Consider the following 27,781-nt stretch of genomic DNA (forward strand, 5'->3'; position numbering starts at 1 on the left):
AAAATAAGCAATTTTTGGCATATGCCAAAAATAACACGGCCTGCCAAATAGTGTATTTCGTTCATGGTGTTGTGTTAACAGGACCACGTTACAAGCGAGAAGAGCGTTTGTGAAAGGCAGGCTTCGTAATCTGGGTCCAGCCCACCCATTAGGAGTGAAAGCATGGTGTTCTAAATAGTGTGGGCACAGCGAGATTGAACGGCTGACTGCATTTGGTTTACGTCATACTTTCCATTTGTCCAAACGCAATTTTACGACAATTTTTGACCGGCTTGTCGACCGCTAAATTTAATAAAACGGGTATCAATGAGAAGCTGCCGCAGTACTGATTATTAAAATATAAACTATATTCTGCTCATGGAACTGGAACCCCCAAAATCAACCACGATTTTTGCATTGTGATCGAGTTGAACATTGTGACGCAACAAACTGTCTGGTTATTTCTGAGCTGCATAGTCTCATTTTGCCAGACAGTCTTGTTGCGTCAAAGTTCTTAAACAAGCTAACCTTCCCAGGACTCTTCCATGCGAGTTGGTATTATTAAAGCCACCTGAAGTGACAAAAGTCCTCCGAAAATATATCGGTAGACTGTAGGACAGGGGTGGGCAACATACGGCCCGCGGGCCGGATCCGGCCCGCGAAGGGATTTTGTCCGGCCCGCGGACAGTTTTCCGTCTTACATGATGGTGTGGCCCGCGGTCCAAGTCATCATCCAAGATTCCCCACTACTTGCTTACATACGTCAAATGTTAGTGACTGTATGTCATTATACACATGTATGCGCACTTGCGCGGCGAGCGAGGGTGGAGCTTAAGCGTAAATCCGTCGAAGCGAGAAGACTTGTTGCATTATCAGCATTTACGATGTACTCAGCCCTAATGTCATTTGTGGTAATCATGATGGTGTTCGTCGACTAAAATGGTCATTTACACGAGGCCGATATTTCTTATTTTGTATTCCGTAACCGTCGACTTGTAGCACGGCACAATTCTAGGCTTCTGTAAGACACCGCTTATGCCAGGAGTCGCCAACTCAAAATGGGTCGGGGGCCACTTTTAAATTTCGTGGAAGCCGCGGGCCGCAATTGAATTAAATATCGAGATAAAATAGGCCACATAGCTGAACAGTGAACAACCACGCTATCTAATGACTATATAAGGACTTGATATCTTGGTAAACTTGGGGTATCAGGCTTATCGAACGCCTTGAAATCTTAATTAAGAATTGCACCGTGTGTTGATTGATCAGAGAGAAGCAGATATAGTCGTGCATGTATGACAATGCTGTTCTCAAATCCACATTGTCTTCGACATTATTGGCGAGAAATGGCTTTGAAGTTAGATTGCTGTCATTCATTAAATACGATTTATTTCTTTTATATGTGGATAAATGGGCGAATAATGTATCGATTCAGCAATCCGGCCCGCCAAGGTCCTAATTTTCCTATATCCGGCCCGCCGACTGGAGAAGTTGCCCGCCCCTGCTGTAGGAGAAATGATAGTCGGGCTACTAAATAGAATGTGTTGAAAGACAACACAGGAAACTCCCGGAAAAGGATCGGGAAGAAAATTCTTTCCGCGATGAGATCGATGGCACTGGCGAAGCGATCTCTTTTCATGATGCATGGAAGCCGGCTCGGTCCTCCAAAGATTTCGAAGCTCTGAAAACCTTTTGTAGATGACTGGCAACATTCTTTACCTCAAGGGCTACTGTTTAAGCCGATATTTCCCAGATTCGCTGGGCGAGAAATGAATTTAGGAGAAACTTAGCTGACCTGACCTGAGTTTGGAAGCACTGTTCCAGTGCAAACGATTAAGTCTATTCAACAGCTGTAACCATCAGCTGTTGAGCGTGTTTGTTAGGCTTTTTTTTTTGCTAATTGGCACCGATTCCGATGGATACTGCACATTTTGTGGTTTCGTTTGATATTATTAACCTATGAAATCGTTAGGTTTTTTCTTCTTCTTATTGTTTGTTGGCACTGATTATACGTGGATGCTGCACATTTTGTGGTGTCTTTTGACAAACTAGCCCAAATACAGCGTTTTTGTGACTAATTCGAGGCTGAAACTATCTATTTAGAGGACGATGCCAAAACTGCCAAAAATAAAAATCGACAAATGCCAAAAATAAGTTATTTTTCGCAGTTTTGGCATATGCCAAAAATAACACGGCCTGCTCATTACCTAACATCAACACATTCACTGAGCAGCATTTATTAACAATGTAATTTAGAAATAAAATGAAAATACGCAGGATAATATAGCTAAAAAAATTCGCCTGACCCGCCAACGCATTTTCTTCTTCTGATTTGGCCCGCGGAAATAATTGCCCACCCATGCCGTATAGCCACTCGAGTTAATCTTCCAAAAATCCGTATAATCTATGACGTCACGAGTAAATCTTCTTCTGAATTTCCTTTCTTAGTGTCTTCATTATTCAGTTGAAATGGGATGACTTTTTATCATGAGTCGAATCTACCTCTGAATGAACACGGTTCGCATACCGAGCCCGCGAACGTGAACTGGAATTTTCCACCATACCTAATCTACCTGCTCAAGGCGCGGATTTACGAATTTGAAGTGGGATATTTCAAGGGTGAAGTGAAAAGTGTTAAATGGTTACATATCACGTTCTTGATCTATTTACTTTGAAACAATTAATGCTCTCGCGGGCCTCGAGTGTGACACCCCTGCCGTAAAATTTCAGGTAGGGGTGATCGACGTAGTCATCGTTAATGCTCGAGTAGAAGTAAAAATAGCGATTTCGAATAACGTAGAAAATACGCATTTTAGGCCTAAACAATTTTAATAGTCTATAATGCTTACTTATCGTCTGTCTGTCATCATGCAATACAACGTTTGTCTTTATACTTACAGAAATAATTTATTGATAATCTACCAAAAATATACAATCAATCCACAAGAATGCATTTTTATGTATGGATTATACTTCTTCATTGCGACTGTACAGGATCCAGCCCCCGCCAAAACGTTGGTGTTGGCCCCGATAGGGTGATCAGCAAAACTGCCAATTGAATTACTTGCCACTTGTAAATTGGTCGCTTATACGAACAATTGACACTTTAACTTATCTATAGATATATGAAAGTCTCGACCAACACGCGACGGTCATTTCCGAACAAGTATTTCTCGTCGCCGATTTTTCACTGGCACACTTTGCGGAGTACCATATCCCTTTGTATGTCTTGTAGTGCCGTGGCGCGGTAATGACAAGCCCAAAACGGCGATTTCTATTTCTATCAATTAAATTAGAATCGATTTTCTTTTATTCATATTAAAATCAAGACATGTAGTGGAATTTATTTATGTTTATTTACGGAATAATATGTTGTCCCCTTGAGCTCGCCCCCAATCGAGGAGTTTGGGATGCGACAATTACGACCCCGCGACCGTATACAGTACAACCAGACAGAAGATTACAAGCATCGTCATTCTTCATAGCTCTGATCAGTGAACACGTTTCGTGTCACGCAATCTGATCAGTACTTTGAGCAACGTTAAATATTAACTGAATCATCGTATATTTTGATGGTGCATTACTAAAGCGACGGATGTTGATACGGTAGTATAGTGTTGAGACATCCTATAGGGAACGCGGAGACATGGGTGGAAAACCAAGCTGTGAGAATCCAAAAGATGGAGAAAAGGACATATCTCGAAAGAAAATAAAAGGCAAACCGAACCCTTATTCTGGTGAGATACTTTCGTATATTGCAATATGACTTCCTCTGTGGTCGGCAAAATGCAGTCATGATGAATATTAATTGAATTTCTTTCAATATAATGGTGATGAACTTTATCTTAGCTAATAGTCTCGTTAAACTTGGTGCAATTTTGAGTATCACATCAGTTCACGAACGAGTTATTCGTCAGATAATGTGGGATCAACTGATCTATGCGTGTGGTGAGGTTCATGGTTGGCGAGACACTAACTGTTTGGTGTCGAATTTACAAATCTAAGCCCAAAATGGTCGCTGATTCAGTTAGATACTTGTTCATTGTCAGATTAGAATTCTTCACACACTGGTTACGCAAGAAAGTACTATACATACCTTCAATTAAATGTATAAGTTTAAGTATGGATGGGAAATACATAACAGATGTATCAGTAAGGGAGTATGTATTTGGTCTGCACCCCATGCTATCGTTGGCCGTCGCAACAACACGATCCATACTACATCGTTGGTTTGCGAAGTCGATAGCGCAATATTTCCCGGCACTGCGATTGTCGCATCGTTAGCTGATAGTAAATGAGGCAAACTATCTGTGCGTCACCTGGTCATTGTCGTCACGTAACCAACCCGAATTTCCCATTCCTTTGCTATTTTAATGGGGTTCTGGTGATCAGACGATATTAATATTTTGATTTTCAGAATCAGGGCGACAATAGCTTTCGATTAATACCAGTTATTACAATTTCTGAGCTCTTTATGATGAATTGCTCCATTACAGGTTGAACTTGGCCAGTTTCTGCCTCACCTGTGCCTCACTTCTAGTTAGGCGCTATATTTTTGAACAATAAATACATAAATTTCGTGATTTTGTAAGTCACAATGTTTCAAAATTAGTCATTCATGAGCATTGAGCATCGATGGAAAATACACACAATTATTGGTGTTATGATCATTGAAGGCGTCACAATTTTTCTTACTCACCCTAAAGAGAGGTGAGTCACTGCCTGACTTTCCGCCCCTGACCGCACGTCACTGATTGTATATTGTATATAGTATCGACGATAGGGTACTGTCAGAAGTCAGGACTGAAGACTTGTTTGGTTTGGCTCAATTTTGTATTCATAATCGTGTTTCCACCAGGCTCTTCGATGCAAATTCGAAACTTCACCCTCGAATAAGACATAGATAGTTCACATGTAGTTCAACCATGTCGCGCGTACTTTATAATGATGGCCGACTGCTAGGGTGACCAAGTGACCACAGAGACGCGACGAGTCATCAATTCCACATTATAGTTTTAGGCTGCGGAGCGTCATATATACGGGCTTTTCCAAATATCGGCTCATTAGCTTGCTGCGATATATACCTACTGTATGAGAGTTTGCAAAGTATGCTCAATTTGTGTCGCATTATATCGCCATGTGTAAGCACTATGCAAGTACAGTTTGTATAGCTGCAAGCTCCTTTGGGAGTTCCCTCTCTTATTCAAAGACTGTTATCGAAAGGTTTCGTCAATAGAAACGTGCATTATTTCTGATGACACAGCAAAAATCAAGAACCGTCCAACACATAAACGCTTCAAGCACGATAGTTTCATATTATTGGAAAGAGGAGATTTAAGAATAGCTTGACGATGTCTGGAATTAATTTTTCAAACTCTGAACTTGCGAACACAGCCCACCAAGTCCATTTGCAAGTAAGCATACCTCACCACGTTCTCGGTCAAAGTATATTGGTTACAAAAAGCATTAAATGCGATGATTATGTTTATAGTGTGAAATCATAGGCAATACCAAACCTTTGTACCGAAAGATGACCAAGGAAATCACTTAGGCTATATGTATTGGTATGTAATATTTGAAAAACCTCACGCGGAAGTGAATGATAAGTTGTAAGTAATTAGCCCGCCTCACGCAAGATTGCCTTGTATAAATGTCGATGCCATATCCTCGATTGTGGTCAATAAGAACGGAGAAATGTTTAATGACCCTATTGTCACGGCACTACACTTGTCTGTTGTAGGAATGGCGTTCGAAAATATATATTAAACGACGCAGACTGAACGAATTCGTCAATACCCAGGTTTCCACTGATGTGAGACGGGCTGCATTAGTTGCTGATGTGGTAATCGGAGCGGAGGCTGATAATGAGCTGTGTGGGCCGTAGGGGGGCTCATTGATACCAAAGGATACGTTGATTCATTCATGCAATCCAAACACTCTATTGCAGAGGTGGTCAGCAACGAGATAGATTTCTACTTCTCGAAGTATCCTCTTGATATATTTCAGATTTTTTCATATGGAAGGTATAGCGTTTTGACGGAGTTTCGTGCCATTTATTAGTGACATTCATACATAAAACTAGAGGAGCAACACGTAACCAGACTATAATGATAAGATTCTGTGGCGCTATTAACAATTTAGCGGTTATAGCCGGATCCTTCTTGCATTTTTATGGTTTGTGTTTAGGCCAATGTTAAATTTACATGAAGGTTGCGTATCAACGACCGCTGCATTACCATGACCATGACCATGACTAAGCGAGTGCATAAGATGTCATGAAAACGAAGCTATTACTATGTTTGATTGTGATACTTTACTTTCGTTCGGTATATAGCTGCGAGTCAGTTCCTCATATTCTTCAATAATACCGGCTATTATATATCGAACTATTGCTAGTGAGATCCGCTCATTTCACACATATGGATAACAATACAAGGAAATTTAGGACTCGTTCCTTATTCATAAAACGCCAGTCAACAATAAAATGCATTTCGAGAAATAACATACTGTCCGGCTGTTGCCTGCTGAGAGGTAAATAGAAATCAGGCCTGCACCTGTGGATTTCTACAGCGTATTTGTTTTGAGCCTATTAAAGCTGCAGGCTCCATTTCTGTGTAAATGACGAGATACCAGCGTCTAGCGAAGTTGCGAATTTTGAGAATCAAGATGTTACTATATACTTTTGGAGTTCTGATCCACGTATAGTTCTTTAATGTGTGACTCTAACGCAGGACCGAAACAGCACTTTGTCAGGCCCCCTTCAATGCAATGGTCCTTGGTTCCCATAGGGTATTCAACCAAATTCCTGGGGACCTTTGTTGCTCAAGACCACCCTGCCTCCTATATACGAATCATTTCTCCAATACCACAGGATATTCATAATATCCGTAATATATACACTCAAACATATTCGTCTATACTATATATGATTTTTTGTGAAGTAATAACGGGCTCCCTTCGAAGCTTGGGGCCTCTTCAACTGGGGGTTGGGGGTTGAGGGGGGAGGGGGAGGGGGAGGGATTGGGGGTTTGGGTATGGCCGTTACGGTCCTGCTCTGGTGCAGCTTTCGTATCACGCCCTCAAAAAGACGGAGAAACGAGAATCGTGGCTATGGTCAGCTCCTCTTCTGCAGTAGAGCCAAAGACAATTATTGTCAAGAATGCCATGGCGTTGCTTATCCAAATGTCCTATGGGCTCCAAATGACTGCAATCGATGCAGTCAATTTCATATGAATGCATGTTAGCATATTCCAATCAAATACCACCACAGTAGATGCCTTCTCGTTTCCTTCCAAGCATTTTGCGAGTGCTTGTACGGATGGTGTGAGCCCGAACCTTTACGAAAAGTTTGCGTAGCCCTGCCAGTTATCTAAGTATAAGATATGTACCTGGGATAATAATATACTGCTGAAAGTCATCACATTACATTTACGACCTCAGAAAAAATTGCTTGCGAGCTACCTCCAAAAATTCGGCCCCATGTTGAACTCTGGTTATTGAGGCAAGGCTGATCGCAAATGCCCTGCTGATTTGTTTCCTCGTATGCTTTATTTATAATTTAGTTCATTCTGTCCGCTTCCAGGTCCCATCCATGTGGAATTCCCAACCCATCGTGGCCTCTACGATTACGTGGCAAGGGACGACGATCAAGTGACATTCAGGGCCGGAGACACCTTCATCGTAATCGAAAAATCGTACGTACACGCGTCAAAATCAATTTAGATAGGAAAGTAAATGATTGTGATCGATTAATCAGAACGGCAGACCGACGCGTGAAAACTCCAGTGAGAATTAGCATGAGCGATAGATTGTTAGGCCACAAATAGTTTTAGAACCAGAAAACGCAATATTTTCGTTCTTCTCAGGCTCCTATATTGTATTTGAATTCGTAATCTCTTTTTGGATCAGGTATAATAAAATAAATATACAAAAATTGTAGTACTATATATATATAAACTTAGCTGTTTCGGTAATCCCTGGTTTTAAAATTGCGTGGAGCACATTAGCCGTATTGACTCGTTGATCCACAGAGAGCATCACCGCGGCGGGCTTGCTATATCGCTTCCAATCGTAGAAACGGTTTGCTATATATGACCAATACGAAAATCATACCGGAATAGTATTTCCAATAACGGACTGGTGGCGCTATACTGCATGTGCAATGTGCAATGTGCAATTGTGCATTGTGCGATTATCTCTCGCAAAGTACTTTGGCTCAGTCCCCAAGTACATCGTTGAAATTGTTTCACATATTGTGAATAATCCAGTTCGAGCATGCGCATTGCGCAGTGCGCACATTCACATCCAATCTTACAGTATGATGTGGTGCTATTAAACATAATGGGATTAACGGCAGGCCTCGTAAACTTCCAAACCGAAAGACTAGTAAATATCGATGTTCGCTGGATATTCTTGCGAATTCCCTTTTCAAGATATTGTATTTCGGAGCCTGAATTCACACAAGACCGATTTGCGATTAACATATCTCACAACTCTCGCTGTGGGTTTGTTGATCTAACTTTCTGAACAATTCCGAACTGTATAAATATACTAAATATGCTCCCACTTCAACATAAGCCTCTCAGTTAGGGCTGGGTAAAATCGAGTACCTGAGTGATTTGATTCTGAATTACGCATTACGCTTCGAGTCGAGTACTCTAGTATCACTTATTATGACGCCACAACAGAATATACTGTGCGAAATTTCAAATATGTACCTTTTAAGCGACCACAAAGAATATAATGCCTGTTATTCGTCACATTAAAGATACTTTGGTACGTTTTCGACCATACCGATTTCATTGCACTTCTTGACAATATTGTGAAATGATGATGACTTCGGAAATGTGTTATTTCCAGTAACGTTCGAAGATTTGTACTATGTCTCGTATGCTGTGACACGGCCAATCAAGGCTTCCTTAGAGAAAAATAGCATCTAAATTATAATTCTCGTTAGTAAATTAACTTTTAGTTGCGAGGAGCGTATAATTACTGTACTCGATAGAAATCGTCTTTTACTACTCGACTCGAATCATTAATATTAATACTCGATTCAGACTACTCGAATCATTGTGCCCAGTCCTACTCTCAGTTATTTTCGAAACGCTTTTATTACATGCCGGCAGCATATGTTTGAGATAAGGACCTTTGATGAGTGTGAATTGAGTATAGGACGCTTCGCCACTGGACAATCCTCGGTATGAATATGAATATACAAACATATACATGGGTCGAACAGTTCATTGTAGACAGCATAATAGTGGTTGGTAACCTTGTATGTTAATGTTGCCCTGAGAAGAGCACGATAGTCTTCAAATTTTCTCAAAATATCACATTCAAACCAATCTTGAAATTACTGGGAGTATTTAAAGTGGCACTACGCTCGATATATGACGTGATAACAATTTTTGGCCGCATCCCTCGCGTCAGAAAGCCACCGTCGTAATGGAACTGAAGCTCAAACATAAATCTAACTTTCCCCGTTTCGCGCCAGCTGCATAAATAAATTTCTATAGTACTGTGGATGCGTGTCTTCGTTGCTTAACACACTGCAAGGTTTCTGGCACGATTGCACTGTTGCAATTGCTCGACCCTGTTGAAACTTGGATTAACTTGTATATTGTCTGCGACAAATCGGTTTATTTCGCATCCCGATGAAATGAAAAAGAAAACTGTTAGTGATTTCCAACCTATGGAACCGGCTTATTTCCTTGGAAGATAATGAGTTCTGTTTTACTCTGACATATGCTGATGCACGAATAAAAACCACATTTACCGCTAACCCCTGATCACCCCAGGAAACGCTATCTGTAACAGTATTGACGTTTTGTTTCTAGCAACGAATGGATGAGAGTGAAATGTACACGCACCAAAGAATCGGGACTCGCCCCAACCAATTATATCACACCAATAAACAATCACGAATCTGAAAGGTTGGTACACGAGGGAAAAGTTCAATTATTTTGACTTTTTTCTTGCATGCTTTGTTATGCTACTAGTATGGCTACTATTTTAAATGTTAGTTTTGTTGCCTTCGTAACGAGCTTGATTATTTGCACGCATGTGGGCTGCTCAATTCTTGCTTATTGGGATTGATCCACATCGTGGAGAGAGAGAGAGAGAGAGAGAGAGAGAAAGAGAAAGAGAGAGAGAGAGAGAGAGGGGAGAGAGAGAGAGGGAGAGAGAGGGAGGGCGAGAGAGGGAGGGAGGGAGGGAGGGAGGGAGAGGGGGAGGGGGAGAGGGGGAGGGAGAGGGGAAGAGGGAGAGGGGGAGAGGGAGAGGGAGAGGGAGAGGGAGAGGGAGAGGGAGAGGGAGGGAGAGGGAGAGAGAGGGAGGGAGAGAAAGAGAGAGAAAGACAGAGAAAGAGAGAATGCGTGTGTGTGTGTGTGAGAGACTCAATTTTATTCACGTGATTAAAAAGCTAGGCATAACGTTAGCTGATCCGGGGAAATGCTTATCGGCCGATTAAAATTGTGAATAGTAGTGCGCAAAGTCGGATGAGTTTACCCGCGATGCTTACCCCAGGTTTCCCGAGTTGTAGTATGTGCGATCTTACCTGTTGCATATTACATCGGGTTATTGAATGAAACGACAGACTGTAGTGCGCTACTGCGATTGTAACCCGTAGAATTACTGCGATTGTAACCGGTCATCGCAAAATAAAAGTCGTGAGAAATCAGTATTACACACTCTGCAATGGTGCGTGCATAATTCGTTGATTGTCAGATTGCTGACAATCGGATATATTTCTGAGTAGGAATTTTATACAGTGTACATGTACAGCTATTTTGAGGATTGCTAAATCATGAGATTACAAGTGTAACTAGATCAGCTTGATCATTAAGCCTTAATGCGTAGTGTTCAACCGGTTCTCTTAATACTTGGTTGTTAAATTCTGATGAACGCGATGACCGACTCTTAAGTCAATCTACCTTTATGATCTCCGCACTTGGTGTCAAAGCATCAAACACGAGACGTAGGCCTATACAGCGACGTAGCCAGGGAGACGAAAGACCCCCCTTCAAATTTCCAACTCTAAATCTGCGCCCAATACTTCACAATGGATTTGTGACGTCAAGACATTGCTGAAACATTTCACTCCTCCCCACACTTTTGTCCACCCTCATATATTTTAGCATTTTCTCATATTATGGAAAAGGTCGACGATGGTCCAAACCGAAGACGCAATGATTGTAAAACATCTTTTACACAGCGTGTATTTAGAGAACGATATGTACCAATTTTCCTCTCCTAGTTAAAATCAATAGACGAGGAAAATCGCAGGCAAATATTGTGATGGCGATATCACGTTATGTGTGTTGCAGGTGGTTTGCGGGATGCGTTGGACGCTACGAAGCGAATCGTCGTCTCTTGCGTGCAACAAATAACAAGGGGACGTTTCTTATTCGCGAAAGTCAACAGAATAAAGGTAGGGGATATTGCAACAGCTATATAACGCAGCCTTTTACTCAAACACTTCATCACTGTCCTGCCCATGTAGTTGCTGCTAAATACAACTGTTTGTTCATCAAGCTCATACCAGCGCATGTTTACCACCTTTTATCTACTACCAGCGTGTTATATTGTTTTGTTACTACCTAGCGCAGTGTGCCCTGTGCGGTACATGGCTATTTTGATGTCACTTCAATGCACTTTATTGCGAGCGTAGTTTGAGGGTTCAGTTTGAATAATACTCCACATTGAGTCATCTATACACATTTCTACTGTATGGTGTTTCAGTATCGTGACGATTAAGCGACAAAGTTAAGAAACGATTGAAGTAATGAACCAACGAAACAGAACCTATCACTGTCGTGATGTTGCGTCATAAATACGAAATGACGACCAAGGAAATGTAAAATATATCATCAAAGTAAAATCTACATTCGTTCTACTTGCCGAAAAAAAATGTCTCTATTTTTTTGGGTGCGAAATATATGGTAGGCCTGATAATAATAGACTCATCAGAGTCATCAAAGTGTAATTGGCAAAGTAAAAGTTATCATTTTTGCACATTGCTATATCGATAGGAAGCGGTGTATGTCATTTGGTTGACGTGCTTGATGCGAATCTTACACTGTTAACGAGGTCTTTACCATTTGAATATAAGCAAGATTTATTTGTCATCATTGAGCTTTAATGTTACTGATTACGAAACCTGGGTACTGTGCGAGCTCAATCATAGGGTCTACTGAATAAATGGGAATATAGCATGTATGTTTGTTTATTTCACAACGTGGGCGCTTATCAACTCATTCGGTCATTCGCGCCCGCCCAGTAATTTCATTAGGTCTTCGCAGTCTTTGCGTCAGATTTTCGAATGACTTCCGTTCACGCGCTCTTCAACCATCGGTCTTTCTTGGTTTTTTTTGCGTCCGAATCTTGTTTCTTTGCTTCCGATTTTTGGCTCGGCTCACCGTCATTCTGGACTTTTCATGCACTGCAATGGCAGCGAGGTTAGCGATGAGGAGCCCAGATAAACTTCCGACACATAGAAGTTGGTCCGATCCGGGATGCGCTGCCATTGGTGTCGAGACGATGGTGCTTAACCAACTGTGCCACTCGCTTCCCCACCTCGTGTAGCGTTACGCTCCATAGGTGCAACGTTGGGTTCTAATTAGGAACTGACCAAGATCGACACGATAATTTTCACCCTGGTGCTGGAGGCTGATCTCGGCTCCTCTTTGCCATCAGATTCGCCTATGTGTGTCTTACACAAACATAGAGCGAAGTTGGGTGGCAGTAGAATAAGATGGAGTATCGGCCTGGTGTAAAATGACCAAAGTCAAAAGACCTTGAAACTTAAAATAACAACAACCAAGTAGTATATATTGCAGTTAATATTCCATAGAATCGCGACACGTTACACATTGCATGCTATCACCGTGAAATAGATTATTCCATATTTTGTAAACACTAGAATTGCGTGGTCTGCGATTTAAGTGAGAATTAATTGATAAACACGGCGCACATTTGCACATACAAAATAAAAAATATGAAATCGATACCACGAAATGGAATACTTTGATTACTGAAAGAATTGAACTACTGTGCGATTCGGGCCTGAATGAATGTAACCGAAACCTACACCAACCCGCCATATCATGTTACTAGAGGAAGAAATGATCTAATATAATAAACTTCATCTCTAAACTAAAATATGTAGTGCGTAGTGCACAGATGCGCATTGCGCAACCAATGTCATAAGTGGGTCAGATGTAGGCTAAATAACGCAGTAAAGCCATTAGCAGCGCTAGTAGTTTTGAGGCCCATGGTCAATGTATGTAAGTATGTATGTATGGAAGTATAAGGCGCGAAAACAATCCAGCAGGTCATTGAACAATTGTTTACAAAAATATTCATTCATAAAGTCATAATACACAGATTGTGGTGTTTTACCCCTTATTTTAGCCCACCCGAGCTTAGCTTAAACGTATTGTCCTACATGCTATACTAGAAATCCATTCATAATTGACACGACTTAGCGACCAGAAATTTTCTCTCTCTGCGGGCTGTATCTGATCCGCACGGGTCGCACACCTCTGGTACAGTGCATCCATAAAAGCTGGTCACCGATAAAAATATCAATGAACTTGTTGACGACGCATCACGTGCTGACATCATATGAAGGTCCATAACGTCTTACAACACTACAGTCGCCTTAAATCATCGATTATTCCCGTCAATACCGTGTTATGCACATTGCACTATTCACCAATAAGCAATAATAGGATTTTAGGCTCATTAGAGAAGTACAGTCCGTATCATTTGCGACTTCAGACTGCTGCCGATTGAATTGTATGCGTTTCAGGTGATTTCACTCTTTGCGTGCTGGACCATAACTTGCATGAGGGCAGAACGGTGAAGGCGTATTTGATAAGGCGCTCGCCGGCGGAAGGAATGTATTTTATTTACGAAGGAGTAGAATTTCATACTCTGACGGACCTCGTAAATTATTATTCAAGTATGTACAAAGGGGCATTATACAGATTTCTTGCAGTGCTACTTCCGTTTCGGTGAAAGTAAGAGAGCTACATACGCAAGAAATAGAGACTTCTGATATAAATAGCATGAAGTAGCTAGAGCTGGTCAGTGGTCAGTAACCAAGTACTTATTCGGAGTACTCAAGCAAGTTTTGCCTATACTCGCACTGCATGCTCAAGAAATTTTATAATGAGACTACTGCCAAGTCTACTTGCAATTACGTATGTAGATATCTCGACACCTCGAACAAATCTACTTTTTGGATGTTTTTAGCGATGGTGTGAACGTGGGGTTCGCGTTCGGGTTCTGTGTGTGAACCTCGGATATTTGAAGGTTCACCTTCACAAACGAACCTTGGTAGGTTCTGCACTGTGAACCTTTTTCCTATATTCCTATTTTCACTTCCATTTAACATCTTGGGTTGAAATTTATTGCATTGCAACTGCGAGCCACTCAATGCATGCCGCGTAAAAAAATCAACACTATAAACGAGCATACACCTCGACCATCTTTTTGTACGCTGCCAGCTTCATGTATTGAGTACAGACTTGTACAAACTACTGAATTTTCAAAAAGCGCAACTATAACTAGAACTAGAACTACTCAATTTTTAAGACTCGCAACTATAACTATAACTAGAACTACCCAATTTTCAAATTCCGCAACTAGAACTAGAACTAGAACTACCCAATTTTCAAAACTCGCAACTAGAACTAGAACTAGAACTAACGAAATTTAAATATCGGCAACTAACCGACTAAAACACAACTAACTAGATTTAATTCTCAAACAACTCATTCATTTTTATTTTATTCGAATTCGGCGTTCCAGCCTTCCACATGAACGTCGGTACAATGAAATTACTGAAAAATCAGACCGACAGAACCATTCTGTAATCAGTACAGGATAAACTAAACCATTCTCTGCAGCTGTTGCTGATTGCAGCGAATAAACATGAGTCGCGAAAATGTTTTTTCGTTGAGTTTTGCCTTCTTTGGGGAATACAAAATCCCAGCATGCGAGAAAGCACTTTCACTGGGCGCAGATGTCGCAGTCATCCCAAGGAAATCTTTCGTCAAGTTCCGTAATTCTGGCAAGTCGGTCATATTCCGCCAACAGTTCTGCACATTCTGACCCAGGGGTAGTCGCTCTTCCCTGGCATACTTTTTCACCTCAGACGGGCCGGATTTAACTTCAAGCGGACGACACTGACTTGGAGGTAGAAAGTTGAAGAATGAGAGTCTCGGTTTCTTGTGCGTTGGAGAGCCAGGAGAAGACGACCCAGGCAATTTCTGCAATTTCCTTTGTAAAGATACCTTGGGCGAATCCAGATCGTCTTCTCTATGTGCCTGGGCACTGGGCAGGCGTGGTCGGCATCATCATCACGAATCAAATCTCGTCAGTTTAACAGACGCGACAGCTTAGTTCCGAGATAATAATCGCCAGCGCACAACAGGAGATCACTAGTTCACATTCCAATTAGTAAACAACCTCAGCGGGAGATTGCGTCTCGCGTGTCGCTACGCACTGTCGTTTGTTGTAAATTTAATAAAGTTATCAGTGAACTCGGCATAATCAATGTATTAACTATGATCCAACAATGAGCATTTGATCCTTTTTCATGATCACATCAGTATAACCCTAAGTAACCTCACTTGTCACGCGAGGAGAGTTCTCATCACGCTGGACACACGAGTGTTTTCTAGTTGTTCGGCAACTAATATTTTTTTGAAATGCGCAACTAAAACTAGAACTAGAACTACTGAATTTTCAAAATCTGCAACTACAACTAGAACTAGAACTACGGAATTTTCAAAATCCGCAACTAGAACTAGAACTAGAACAGTGGTTCTTAACCTTTTTTCTTCCAGCGCCCCCTTTCAAAAATTATCGTGCTCCAGCGCCCCCCCCCAACTTCATATTGTAAGGAATGTAATAAAGACAATGAGTAAGAGGGAGGGCCGTACCAGCACTTCGTTAACCCCCCTAAAAACGATTGCCTTGCGCACCCATAGCGTGATAAACCGAACTTCTGAGGGCTTCGCCCCCACGAACCCCATATCGTGATTTTGATGGTCAGCAAAGTTTGTGTGGCCTGGTCGCCCTAAGTACCAAAATTTTCCATAATGCATGAATGAATAGGTGGTAATTACATATATAAGTCGCTATATAAACTTTTTATCCTCTCAGCCCACGTAATCAGATTTACCAGTAGCACTGAGTGAGCTGTTGTATAGGAAAATAAAGGGCACGTAATTATTAATTAAACATATTCGGGCGTGCTCGAAAGTACAATTATTCGTTACCAGGGCCGTAACAGCACTTCGTCAGCCCCCCCCCAAACTAAAAACGTTGGTCTTGGGCCCCATCGGGTGATAAACCAAACTTCCGGAGGACTTCACTCCCAGACCCCCATTAGGCTGTCCGCTATTTGCTGATAGCCTATTAGGTATCTACATTGGGTGTCCATTTACTGAGGCAGCTATTCTCGTCTATTCGCGCGAAGTGCGAAAAAATTCACTAATTAATGATTGAATTGGTCAATATCACCGGGAATTGCATGTAAATTGAGATCAATTTTTATCCTCTCTCTGCTCACGTAAACGCATTTACCGGTAGAGCTGAGTGAGGTGCAATGTTCCCTCTAAGCTGCGCACGTGCGCAGTACTGACACGGTCTCTGCACACAGAAAATCTACGTTGCGCACAACAAATCCGGAGTTATTACCTTTTTTAAGTCGTTACGCACTGTTGTCCAAGGGTCAGCGCAGTGAGTCGTTGAGTGTGCGCAGACTAATCAAAACTTAAAGCTAACATTGTGAGGTTTCTTGGAAACTGTAGGGCCCGTTACTAATAATTAAACATATTCGGGCGGGCGAACCCGTTGGTATGACTTCGTTGCATAATGTTATTTCCTGACCCCCTGTCTGCAATATCAAAAAATATAGAATCGCTCAACGGGGATATCGCCCAGCAGGAATATCCCTGTCGCCCAATCGTACTAAACTAAAAGACGCACACGATTTCAGGTTGATATTTCTTTACTGACATATAATTTTTCCCTGCCAGATGGAATTCGTCTTCTGGGGTTCTGATTGCCAAGACAGGAACATTCGGTGTCAGTCATTTAGGCGCCCATGGACAATTAAACCTATATGTATTTTGAAGGCTATATGTATCGACGTTTTCGGTGTTAATTTGCTCTGAATACTCATTAAGGATATGTCCTATCACCACATCATCTACTGCGAAGCCATTTTTCTCCAGCGCCCCCCATACCGCCCCCCTGAGCCCAACGCCCCCCATATCGCCCCCTGAGCGTTTCCGCCCCCCTTCAAGATCGCCAGCGCCCCCTGGGGGGCGCTGGTGGCAAGGTTAAGAACCACTGAACTAGAACTACGCAATTTTCAAAATCCGCAACTACAACTAGAACTAGAACTACTCAAAAAACTGTTAGTTAGTTGACCGTCAACCAACTAAATGTTTAGTTTGTACAAGTCTGATTGAGTAGCTCGCAGTTGAAATGCAATAAATTTCAATCAAAGATGTTAAATTGAAGTGAATATAGCAATATATAAAAAAGTTCACAGTGCAGAACCTACCAAGGTTCGTTTGTGAACGTGAACCTCTAAATATCCGAGGCTCACACACAGAACGCGAACGTGAACCTCACGTTCACACCGTCCCTAGTTCACACCATCCCTAGTGGTTTTCACTTCATTTTCTAATCAACTTGACTTTGTTTTGACATCTATCGGAAGTTGCTACGTCTACTCTACTATAGTGTGGAGTAGTAAATATGACATTACTTGTACTTCTATTTGAGTGCTAATGCTGCGTACTTTGACCAACTCTGTGGCCCGTATTCAAAGAGACGTTGCAAAATACTAACGGTAGATTGATGTTATTATGATTCATCTATCTCATGTTGAAATCATGGTCGATACCGATGTTGGTTCGTATATCAATACCGATATTGGTTTATAATATTACCTAACTTTATGTATCGCCTGACCGATTGCATTCACTGTGTATGGTATACAATTCATATTTTCACAATCGGCAACGAAAGCATACTATAGTTGAAAGTAGGCGGCTATATGGTGTCAACAGTTACATTAGTAACCGCGTAACACACCTATGGATGGTTAAAAGGCGCCCCCAAACTATATCTAGGATTCCCAGCCAACTAATTCTATATCCGTCGACGCAGAAACTCCAGATGGGATTTGTTGTCAGTTGATGGAGCCCTGTTCCACCACGCCAGAGCCTTCCAAGCCGAGAATACCGAAGAATATATTCGAAGTTTCCAGGGAATCCATAACGTTTTTAGAGCCAATCGGAAAAGGTTCCTTCGGGGAAGTATGGAAAGGTAACTACAATGGTAGCTACAAGCTACCGTGGGGTTAGTCACGTATTACACTGGTCAACAAAATGAAAAAAAAATTTTTAGGCAGAACATCTGAGAGCCGTTTTAGGGGTTTTTGAGGTTGCTGATTACGAATATCACATTAGTTTTGTCGGATTGGCTCTCTCTCAGAAGATATTTATACCCCTAAAAAAGCCCAAAATTACTGTATTTACCCTTAAATATTTCACTTGGTAGGAAGAAAATTGTAGTTTTTCTAATTTTATACTGCGCATAAATGGCTAATTGACTATGAAGAACCCTCATGTCATTCTCAGTCATTCTATCAATATCAACATGGCATGATACGCAATATTTGTTTGTCAAAAAAGCAGTTTGTCAAGCCTAAAAATTGTACTTCTGTACAACGGAAATTCATATTTTCCTGTATCAATTGGTCATTCTACCAATATTAAAGAGGAGTATAAGACTATAAAATTTGTCCTTGAAAGGCTTAACTATACAATACTCATACGTGTCTCATTTCTTTTGACTGGTAAATGAATAATTTTCCACTGAGTCAACAAAGTGGGTATACCTAGTAACCCTATCAAACGAGAAACTTAAATCTGGTATCTGGTATATTCGAAGGCCGATGAAAGATTCCAATTTCACATTAGGATTAGCTCATAGCATGTAATTTCTCCTAAGATGTAGTAAATAAAACTTTTTAGCTGATCACAAAGCACCCAACTACAAACAGTTGGTCCGAAAATTCGTATCTGCATATCGAAAACTTGGAACAAACATGAGCATAAAAGTTCACTTCCTGTTCAGTCATCTTGATATATATCTTGATCATCTTGTCGATTAGCAAGACATCAGAACAACAAAAGAAAGATACAAGGGCAGATGAGATGAACCATTGAACATATTATGTTAGACCATTGCCGGAACCTTTAGAGAACCTGCACTAAATAGCTTACAGGCGAAAATCGTACAAAATCAATTTCGATTTAAAATATATCAATAATATTGTATTCCAACTGATTATTTCAAATTTACAATATGTGGTTGGTATAAAACTGATTGAATTAATGCCACGTTATTTGAGTATATAGGCAAATACTTACGTACATGACTGGAGTAAATTTATGTACATGTTATCCGTGAAAGTCTGTAGCTATGATAAATCTATTACCCCTAAATACAGTGCTGTTGCTGTATTTTGATATAAAATAGTCTTCTGTGTGTAAAAATAAAAAGTAGATTGAATTTCTTAACTTTATAGTACGACTAAGCCAATTTTATATCTAGTCATTACCCCGAAAATGGGATATTTTGGTCTAAATAGCCCCATGGGTTATCTCCGCAACAAGAGCCAATTCGAAAAAACTAAGTTCATATTCGGAATCAGTGCCCTTCAGAACCCCCAAAACCACTCTTACTTTGTCTGCCTAAAGATATGAGTTGACCAGTGTTATTGATAGCCCGCATTGACTGTGAGATGAGGTATTGCTGCAATTCCGAACACTGTAGCATTAGGACTTAAAAACAGAATATTCTGTTGCATTTAAAAAACTAGGACATTGCAAATTATATGTGTATTAGTACATATGTGTTTCCGTTTCGTCGCCATTTTAAATTACGGTGAGTTTCCGCCATAAGTAGGCTATAAGCATGACGGGGTAGTGGGTATTATTATAAATTAGGTATTTGAAAACCACAAAATCTAATTAATGCGACCTCTTCTGCACGAGCTTTGCCCACGGCATATAGGTTACTTTATATTTGCGGGATTGCTAACGAACGACTGCGATGGTAATATACATTACTTACACAATCAAAGATTTGTACGTATTTTGGCGTTGTCAAGAGTTTACTCTGCATGTTTACAGTGTACACAATATACATTCCCAAAATGTGTTCCTAATGATAACAGGTTTCGTTATTCACGCGAGACGACGAAAGGAGATTTCCATTCACGTTTACCTTTTAGCACGGATATTTCTGACACGTCACGGATACCGAAATATTAATACTAGCAATACTAGCCCTGGCGTAGATATTACCTGATCAATATTGTGGCATATTGATTTGGCCTGTGCCGATACACGCGTTTTAATTGCCATTGTTCGTCCCATTTATGCTTTCTTCCTGTATTTTTCAATCCGTGTGCAAGTGTACATGCCTCATATTTTACATGTTTATCTTTTTATTACTATATGTAGGTGATGATGATGATGTGTGTGTTTCGATGACCATATATTCTATTATATATAGGTCGTTGTAAGTTGGAAGATTAGTCTTGGAACATATATTCACAATGACTATTTCACGCGGCTCTTATGACAATTTCTCTCATTGAAGCGATATAACTTATCCCAACCTACTTTCTACTTTTCAAAATCCAAATTGTAAAAGGTACATAGTTTTACCTAAAACGGTCTAAGTAAAAGGGGAATAAGTGAGTAAGTAAGCCTAATTCAGAGCTGCGAAAAAGTGTAAGTAATTCGTTGCGAACCACCTCTGTGTGTGGGACACGTGTGCGAGGCTAAAATTACTCATTGGTTAGATCAGTGGTTCCCAACGTGGGCGATATCGCCCCCCAGGGGTAGATTTGGCAGTCTAGGGGGGCGAAAATAACGAAGGGGGCGATAGGGGGGCGAAAACGGACGAGGGGGGCGATAGGGGGCGAAAGCAACGAAGGGGGCGATAGGGGCGATGGCGCGTTAAAACGGCTATATTGGAGTCGGGAGCGTAACTACCGCATTCCAAACTCCTCAATTTGGGGTGGGGGCCCGAACTCGAGGGGGGCCAGAATTATTTCGTGAATTAACAATAATTCTACAGTAATCTTTTATAAATTCATGCAACTTTTTCAGAAATTTTTCGCGCTGCGCGCGATTTAATAATATCATATATCTTGATTTTGGGGTACCCATCACCCAACAATAATACGCATGATTTATGGAAATGGGAGACTTCGGCGTCGATCATTACTGCGCCACGACGTGCCAATACATATGAAGTTAGAGGCCATATAACATGCGACTCCGAGAAGTGTGCCAGAACGATCAGCAGCGAGAAGGCCTTGGCCGAAAAGGAATGCCCTTGTGCTGACAGGAAACTTCGATATACATATATGTTTAATTGTCCATAGGCGCCTCAATGGCTGGCGTCGAATGTTCCTGTCCTGGCGACCTTAATCCTACCGGACAAATGCCATCCCGCAAGGAAAAAATTATTTGCCAGTACGGAAATACCAATTTGAAATCATGTGCGTCTTTTAGTATGGTACGTTTTAACGATTTCCATGTCTTCTGACATAGCAGATATAGGAGGTCACGAAATAGCATCATGTAACGAAGTCAATATGACAACGATTCCGACCGAAGATGTTTAATTATTATTTAGAGGTCCTACTTTTTCCAATACACCACACTCAGCTCTACCGGTAAATCTGATTACGCGAGCAGAAAGAGGATAAAAAATTGATAGCGATATATATGCAATTCCCGACCATATTGACCGATTCAAACAGGAGCTGTATAAATTTATCGCGCTTCGCGCGTTTCGGCGACATACGGTGACTCACCAAACAGTACATGAAATCGGGTATAGCTGATATGTAGCGACAAAAGGCCCACTGGCTGAGGGGGGTCTGCGGTTTGGTTTATCAACTTATGGGGCCAAAGACCAATGTTTTTGGGGCTGACGAAGTGCTGTTTTTAGTTTCCCAATATTTGGGGGGCGATGATCGGTGTGGAGCTTCAAAAGGGGGCGATGAGCCGAAAAAGGTTGGGAACCACTGGGTTAGATGGTCTGCCACATCTTATCCATAGGGGTCATTCGTCCCTTCCTTCAAGTATCTGTGTGTTTCAGGTAAATGGAACCGCACTATTGACGTCGCGATCAAGCAATTAACCCCAGGCAAGATGGCACCGTTGGCGTTCATCGAGGAGGCGAACATCATGAGACACTTGAAACATCAAAACCTTCTACAATTACGAGCTGTCGTAAGTAGAATGTTACAAATCACGCAACTACTCAAAATCCAACTATAACTTCAACTATCTATCTAACTATACGACCAATCTTGTCTACAGTATTGCACGAACGCTTCTCCTAACGTAACTGTAGTAGGCCTACTTACGGGATAAATTCGAATACAAATATTTCAACTGCCAAATCTCCTGATCTGACCAACTGTCTATGGAAAACGAAATGATAACTTTACATATGAGATCACTCCATCACTTTTGCAACTTTCTACGTTTGGCCAAAAATCACATGTTGATCATCTCCTCCATGCACCGCAATTCCAATGAGCTGTGCATTCTCGCGAGCACCATTCAAATTTATGCACGTTTCATGTTTCATGCATAAGATGACCCATTGTAATCCACTCTACATCAGAGTTGTATTAGAATATGCTTAAACATAACTTCGGTCCGACAAAGGAAACTCAGAAGCCTTCAATGTGTAATGTAAATAATTACGAATTCATGATCATATAAGTCCAAAATAAAAAATATGAAGGTGGGATACCCAACATTCATTTTTCATGATGGTTTAGTAACTTTTTAGCAAATAGCGAGAACAAAACCGAAAACTACCTAAAATTAGTTACAAATACATACTGCAGAACTAACAGTAATATTTATCCATGTTTGTATACTTCCAGGTATCTGAAGAACCTATATTGATAGTGACTGAATACATGAGTTTGGGAAATCTTCACCATTATTTGAGAAAGGGTGCAGGCAGAAAGAGCACACAGGCCGACCACTATGACATGGCAGCTCAGGTAAAAACACCACGCAATATAGTGCAGTGGCTTGAATATTATCGAGTCAATGACCATGTTGAAAACGCTATCAAAATTTTCGTAGCTTTAAGATGTACCCAATACCCTGGTTAAGGATTAATATTGGGAACGTAGCGATAGTTATTCACCGCACAGACCGCGCTCTATAGTCAGCTTGCCAGGTGGAAGTCACAACATAAATAAACTGCGAGTATAGAAGTCGAGACTTTCAAGGCATAGTTAAACTACTTCAAGTAGAAGTAAAAAGCCTTAAGTAAGTCGTTAGATGGATTATATTAGGTCGAGTCGTCGCAGGCTTATGCTGACTAATCTCCAGTAACAGATTGTAAAATTGCAGAATACATCTTCGGTACTAAGCTACTAACACGGTAGGACAAATGGTGATAAAGGTATGGGTGGAGTTTTCGAGTTTAAAATATGTTACCGTCATACCGAGTCTGCATCGCCAGATTATCATGGGCATTTTGCCCATGAAAGAGATACGAACTACGTTCTACTATCTTCTACTTAACAGAAGATCCAATGTAAAAAGTCAGTCCGTAGTTTGGGTCCAAAAACTATATAAAGAGAGGTGGAAGTAGCGTAATAAATGTAACCAGATGAGGAAGTAGAGGAAGTGGGTCGATCCAGCAGAGGGCTTCTCAAATGAGAGTTATTTACCCTCTCTGGTTTGCCGATACCATTTCAAACCTTAAGTATGCCTAGGATATGGTTGTCCTTTCGCACTCCCTGGGTATCATACCCGAGCGAATCCTGTAGTGATGATATCCATGAGGCTGCCACGTACGATCGATCGTACGTTGGAACGCTTGACGATGTTTAAGTAATACATCTTCATCTTACAGATAGCTGCTGGCCTCGCCTACATAGAAAAGAACAATTACATCCACCGTGACATCAGAGCTTGCAACGTACTAGTGGGAGAAAACTGCGTCTACAAGGTATCGGACTTTGGATTATCGCGGATTCTGGAAGACGACATCTACAACGCCGCGATGGACTCTCAGTTCCCGGTGAAATGGACCGCGCCGGAAGGCTTGACCTATATGTCCTTCTCTATCAAGTCCGACGTCTGGAGTTTCGGAATATTGCTCACCGAAATCGTGACGAAAGGTGGCATTCCGTACCCTGGTAAGGAACAAGAAACTTGAGTCTGTATTAATGTAAATGTATGTTAAAGGTTGCGGCTTTGTTGTAGACATACAAATCGGCAATTTCTCTGTTGATAGCCTGCCAAACACAATAACATATTTGATTTGGGTTTTAATGACATATTTAGCTAATTTGGTCATTCCGGACCAACTCCGTTCAATGTTTGCATGCAATTGAAGGACTTTACAACATTGTTTAAATCTGTGGCCCTGCACGATCTAGAACAGTGGTTCCAAACCTTTTTGGCTTCATTCCTCACTTCAGATTTATTCCGAGCCTTCATTCCCCACTACCCAAAACTTTTGTCATAACGGAGCAGCCATTTGCTTTTTTGAGTACATAAAGTCACACAGCCACACCAGTACGCAAGACAATCGCTTATAACTGCAACTTAAAACGTATTGTTAACCTATACTGGTAACCCTTAAAATTTAGCGGTAGCCTTATTCACGCCATACTGGTCGTGCTGTATGCTTTGCGACGCCATCATTGGTTATCCGGAGTTAAAAATGAATTTTTGTGAACAACACGCAATATAAGTTTCGATACACACATTCCAGAGCAGTTAACTGGCAACGGTAATTGCGCATGTGTATCTGTAAATATGTAGACTGTCCTGCATATGGTGTTTAACAAATGGGTCTATTCCCCACTGGAGGGGAATTCCCCACCGGTTGGGAGCCACTGATCTAGAAATACATTCAGCTATTTAGTTTTAATGAGATCTGACAAAACAGTGAAGCCCATTGTCTCTCAGAAAATTGATTGTCCTGGAAGCATTGTCCGAGAACCTAAATTTACCGGTTCTGGACGCGGTGTTAAATCAAGCGGTTCTTGGAGCAGAATCCAGAAGCTTGATATAGTGACAAAATCGGTCTTTTTTTTGGAATAGAAAAAATACATTCAGCTTTCCTAATTCGAAAACACGAACTTATTATGATGCAAGCATGTTGCAACCTTGGGGAGAATGAATTTTATTTCCGATTTATTACCGATCGGGACTTTAGTACTATTCAATTAATAAATAAAAGCACTCGAAACTATATATGTCGATACTTGAATTATAGAATGCATAAGCTGTAAATTACAAATGACGCTACAAAATTAGCGTACACCACACCACAACATTGTGCGGTCATTTAGATACATTGCGGCACGATGAACCTGCAACGTCACATTGTTAAAAAAACGGACACCCTCCAAATTTTCATCCGGGCTACGCGTATTTTGGTGCCTAGATTTATTGACCCCTTTTCAGACATCTTACTGGGAAATATATAGTGGGATTGCTCATTACCGGAAATGCGAGCTTGCAATATGAAATAAATGACGTAGGCTTTCGAAATAAAACTAGATAGCGGCACCGGCACTATGGTGTGGGCCTCATACAGGGCTGAAATGACGATACGATATGATGATGTAGCACAGTGGTTACCAACGTGGGTGATTATAGTTTGTATGCTCAATTTTCGGTACACAAAATTTGGGGGGCGATGATCGGTGTTGAGCTTGAAAAGGGGGCGATGGGTCGAAAAAGGTTGGGAACCACTGATGTAGCATATGGTTTTGTCATAAAAAAAGATTCATGCGCGCCAGCTAACGACAGATTAATTTACGAAAATCGTTTATCGTGGCGTATACAAACAATGCATGAACAACAGTGGTGCTCACAACCGATAACCAGATGTCATCAAATTTGATAGCGTTGCAACCTAAGTAGAAGTATTAGTAATGACAAAAATTTCTAATCATTTGGAAGAAGAGGTACTGATTTTCAAGACATGTCATAACTACTTCAAGTACATATAAAATGAGGGCATGAAAACTAATCAAGTATATATAAAAAAGTAGATTTGGTTACGGGATCGCATAATCTGTTCAGTTAATCGGAGTTGGCTAGATTATAAAATGCAAGCTTGTTATTATTATTATTATTACAACAACAACAGTGGTGCTTGTAGCCTGATTAAGGCTTTACGCTCCACGACATGATAATTCAACGATTCAATGCATTTCATTTCTTCTGGTCTATGTACTTTGTTACTTGAACACTCTTAGGCCCGCTTCAGCAGTTCATCGGTTCTGTTGCTGCCGAATTATAGCTCGGCTCACTGTCGTTGGGCTTTTTAAGTCACTGCTTAGCATGAGGCGATGAGGAGCCCATAGAATCTCCGACACATAGTAGTTAGTCCGAACAGAGATTCGAACCACTGCCATTGGTGTCGTGACGCTGGCGCGTAACCAACTGCGCGACTCGCTTCCCATAAAATGCAAGATGAATCGTCGTAAAATGACTAATCAAACTACATGTATGCAATCTTCGACAATATGTTCAGATATAGTGATGCAGGGGTTAATTTCACTCGGTTTTATAATAATTCAACTCATTTATAGGATGCTGACTCAACCCAAAACTATTTTCTGCTTTTCAAAATCGGTCGCGTAAAATGTATGTAGGTTTGCCTAAACACCGCCAATTAGGAGTTGAAGTTGAAGGCCAATTGAGTAAGTAGTACCAGCACACGAAATCTACTTGGGTACAGCAAAAAAAAGAATGTCCGTTTCGTTTGAACTCCTCTGTCGACAATAACTTACCGCATTCGTCTATGCACACTGCACAGGGATGACGAACCCGGACGTCGAGCCAGCCTTAAACGCTGGTTATAGAATGCCAAGACCACCCAAATGTGACGAAGACATGTACCGCATAATGCGACAGTGCTGGGAACAGGAGCCCGAGGACAGGCCGACATTCCAGTCATTAAAGGTAGAGAGCTTTTCCACACGTCCTGGATAAGATCTTACTGCATCTTCCTTCCACGACAGGAATATTTCGAAGATCGGACAGGTGCCTACAATTACATTGAGCCCCAAAAGCAGTGAGAGTATACCAAATATACAAGTGTCCTGCCAGTATCGCGACAAATTCAACGTATCTATGTTGACTTTTATACAGTATATGCTTAATTTCTCCACTGACGAACGTGATATCAGTGACGGATGTAAGCGTCAAACAATTTTCGGTTGCGGCTTTGCGACGGAATAAATGAAAGTTCATAACAACGGGGATGGTAGATGTGGTTGTGCAAGAGTATGTTTGGCGATCAACGTATTACGAGGGTAACCGTTGGCCGGTCCAAGTCGCAATACTCTGTGATTCAATCAAGTCACAAATGTCTTGTCATCGCAATAAGGTTTTTCCGTTCGTATTCGATACATGGTGACTGGTGGGTAAGTCGTATTTTACAGCGGAAAAAGATAAGTCACAGGCGAAAGCGTTGCTCGATGGATACCGAGAAATCTACCGCTATGATATTAGATTGTGTGTTTTACGATTCTATTTTTGCATTCTATTTGATATGATTTATACGACTTGTGTATCCCATAGCGGGAATATGTAGAAGCTTATATTTAAGTACCTGACACTTTATGTTGGTGTTATTCCATACTTATAGTGTATGAATGGAATCGTGGAGGGTATAGGCTGTT

The 27,781-nt window shown here is 41.1% G+C and overlaps 1 protein-coding gene across 1 annotated transcript; it reads left to right on the plus strand.

The window, feature by feature from the left end:
- Positions 1-3,449: 3,449 nt before the first annotated feature.
- LOC145439056 (tyrosine-protein kinase Fyn-like) lies at positions 3,450-27,772 on the plus strand. The gene is made up of 11 exons (XM_080316524.1): positions 3,450-3,716; positions 7,562-7,673; positions 9,816-9,911; positions 11,304-11,407; positions 13,790-13,942; positions 18,175-18,333; positions 22,195-22,328; positions 22,997-23,119; positions 23,986-24,271; positions 26,914-27,059; positions 27,119-27,772. The coding sequence occupies exons 1-11, from the start codon at positions 3,626-3,628 to the stop codon at positions 27,173-27,175; spliced, it is 1,461 nt and encodes a 486-aa protein (XP_080172650.1). The 5' UTR covers positions 3,450-3,625; the 3' UTR covers positions 27,176-27,772.
- The last annotated feature ends 9 nt before the right edge of the window (positions 27,773-27,781 follow it).

The sequence above is a fragment of the Botryllus schlosseri genome, chromosome 5 (assembly GCF_051294905.1).
Source record: "Botryllus schlosseri isolate E-star chromosome 5, Bs_hap1, whole genome shotgun sequence".
NCBI classification, from domain to species: Eukaryota; Metazoa; Chordata; class Ascidiacea; order Stolidobranchia; family Styelidae; genus Botryllus; species Botryllus schlosseri.